General features: G+C 47.9%; 1 protein-coding gene across 1 annotated transcript in view; it reads right to left on the reverse strand.

Moving 5' to 3' along the window:
• LOC104397459 (myosin-7-like) overlaps nucleotides 1-1,680 on the reverse strand; it is a gene marked incomplete at its 5' end in the record, with an annotated part of 6,821 nt that extends 5,141 nt beyond the window's left edge. Inside the window, 4 exons of the mRNA XM_010007420.1 lie at nucleotides 396-588; nucleotides 1,143-1,308; nucleotides 1,413-1,549; nucleotides 1,627-1,680. Coding sequence (XP_010005722.1) covers nucleotides 396-588; nucleotides 1,143-1,308; nucleotides 1,413-1,549; nucleotides 1,627-1,680 — 550 coding nt within the window. The remainder of the gene's footprint in view (nucleotides 1-395; nucleotides 589-1,142; nucleotides 1,309-1,412; nucleotides 1,550-1,626) is intronic.
• Between the last annotated feature and the right edge of the window lie 211 nt (nucleotides 1,681-1,891).

A 1,891-nucleotide genomic window follows, 5' to 3' on the forward strand; every position in this document is an offset into this window, starting at 1 on the left:
CCTGCAGGTCATCCAGCGTCTGCTGATGGGCCTCTTGGAGGGCTTTCTTCTCTTTGGTCAGCTTGGCAATGGTCTCGTCCAGGGCTGCCATCTCCTCTGTGAGGTTTTTCACCTGTGGTTTGAAAGAAAGTATCAAAAGTCTGTGTAGAAGGCTGGACTCCTTCCTACTTGAGTGAAATTTTTGCTTCACAGCTCTTAGCCAGGAGATTGTTTTCAATTTGGGCTTCCTGGCTACCCCGCTCAGATGCTCCTGGTGTGTAGCAAAGCAGCCTCATTCTCAGAAGACCAGGCTGATGTGGGAGGCATCTTCCCCTTCACCCTTGATGTGATTCCCCGTGTGTGTACCTTGTTTTCAGTGGCATGCTTTTCCTTCTCAACCTTGGCCAGTGTTAGCTCAAGGTCATCAATATCTTTCTTCAGCTCTGAACACTCATCCTCCAGTTTCCTCTTCTTGGCTGTCAGCTCAGCATTAATTTCCTCCTCATCCTCAGCCCTTTCCGTCACCTCCTTAATTTTGGCTTCCAGCTGGATTTTGGTTTTGATGAGCTGGTCACACCTTTCCTCAGCATCAGCCAAGCTGTCTGCTTCCTGGTGGGAAGACACAGGTTATGGTGGGGTGTCACGCTTTGAAGGTTCTCCACTCTCTTGTATTGCTGAGGAGGCAGTTGTTAAATGGGGGCTGAGCCTTCCAGCAGCTGGAAGACCTTGACCACTGTTCTTTGGGAAACCTTGTCGCCTGGTATCAACATTGATTCCAAATGGTTTGTGTCTCTTAAAAATGACTCACCTAGAGGCTGGCTATCAGAATGAAGATACTTGCCTTCCAGCTCAGAGCTCTCTGCTGTGGAGCGTTACATGGTCCTTTCTCTGACACTAGGAGAGTCTCATGTGGGGCTGCCATGAGACTCACCATGGCCCTGCCAGAGCCTGTTTACTCAATGTTCAAGTGCCTTGGAGTGAGTGATTTCACTGTTTTCTACCGCACATTTGTCAGCCTCCTGCATGGCTGCACATCGCTCTTTTCCCAGGAACAAACAAAGGGTGATACTCACCGCCTGCACTTGGAGCTGCAGGTCATTTTTCTCCTGCAGCAGGACCACCATTTTCTCCTCCAGCTCCTTCCTCTTGGCCTCAGACTTTGCAAGCTCCTCCTTGGTTTTCTCAAACTCCTCCTTCATGTTGGCCATCTCCTTCTCTGACTCTGCACTCTTCAGCAAGGGCTTGATCTTGAAGAACAGCTTCATCCAGGGCCAGTGCTTGACGTTCATGAATGCACGAACATTGTACTGGATGCAGAAGATTGAGTCCCTGAAATAAAATTAATGTGGCTGTTACATACGTTGGGTTTGATGAATTTCGTTTCAATTAGCCAAGTACCATGAGATCATGACATGTGGGTGAGAAATGTCTACCTCCTCTCCACCATCCTCCGATACTCCACTCTCATCAGGAAGCCCCTGCACCTGGCTTGTGTCATAGTGATGATTTCTGCAAGCTTGTCATCTCTCATCTCCTCCAGGAGTCCCAGCAGTCCAGCTTTGAAGAACACCTTAAAAAAGATAATATTGCAGCTTGTCATTTTCTGGTAGTATAAAGGCACAGAGTATTTCAGAATGACCAACCCACCTTGAGCCCTTTCCGAACTCTTTCGAGTCCCAGCAGTCCAGCTTTGAAGAACACCTTAAAAAAGATAATATTGCAGCTTGTCATTTTCTGGTAGTATAAAGGCACAGAGTATTTCAGAATGACCAACCCATCTTGAGCCCTTTCCGAGCTCTTTCCCAAGGGTCTACAAACTTCCTGTAAGCTCAGCCTTAAGCATTCATTCCTTCACCGAGTTATGTGGTACGAGTTATGGTTTCCAGTTCTGCCACACCTATACCTGGTCAGG

This window comes from Chaetura pelagica, unplaced genomic scaffold, assembly GCF_000747805.2.
Source record: "Chaetura pelagica isolate M959 unplaced genomic scaffold, ChaPel_1.0 scaffold372, whole genome shotgun sequence".
NCBI classification, from domain to species: Eukaryota; Metazoa; Chordata; class Aves; order Apodiformes; family Apodidae; genus Chaetura; species Chaetura pelagica.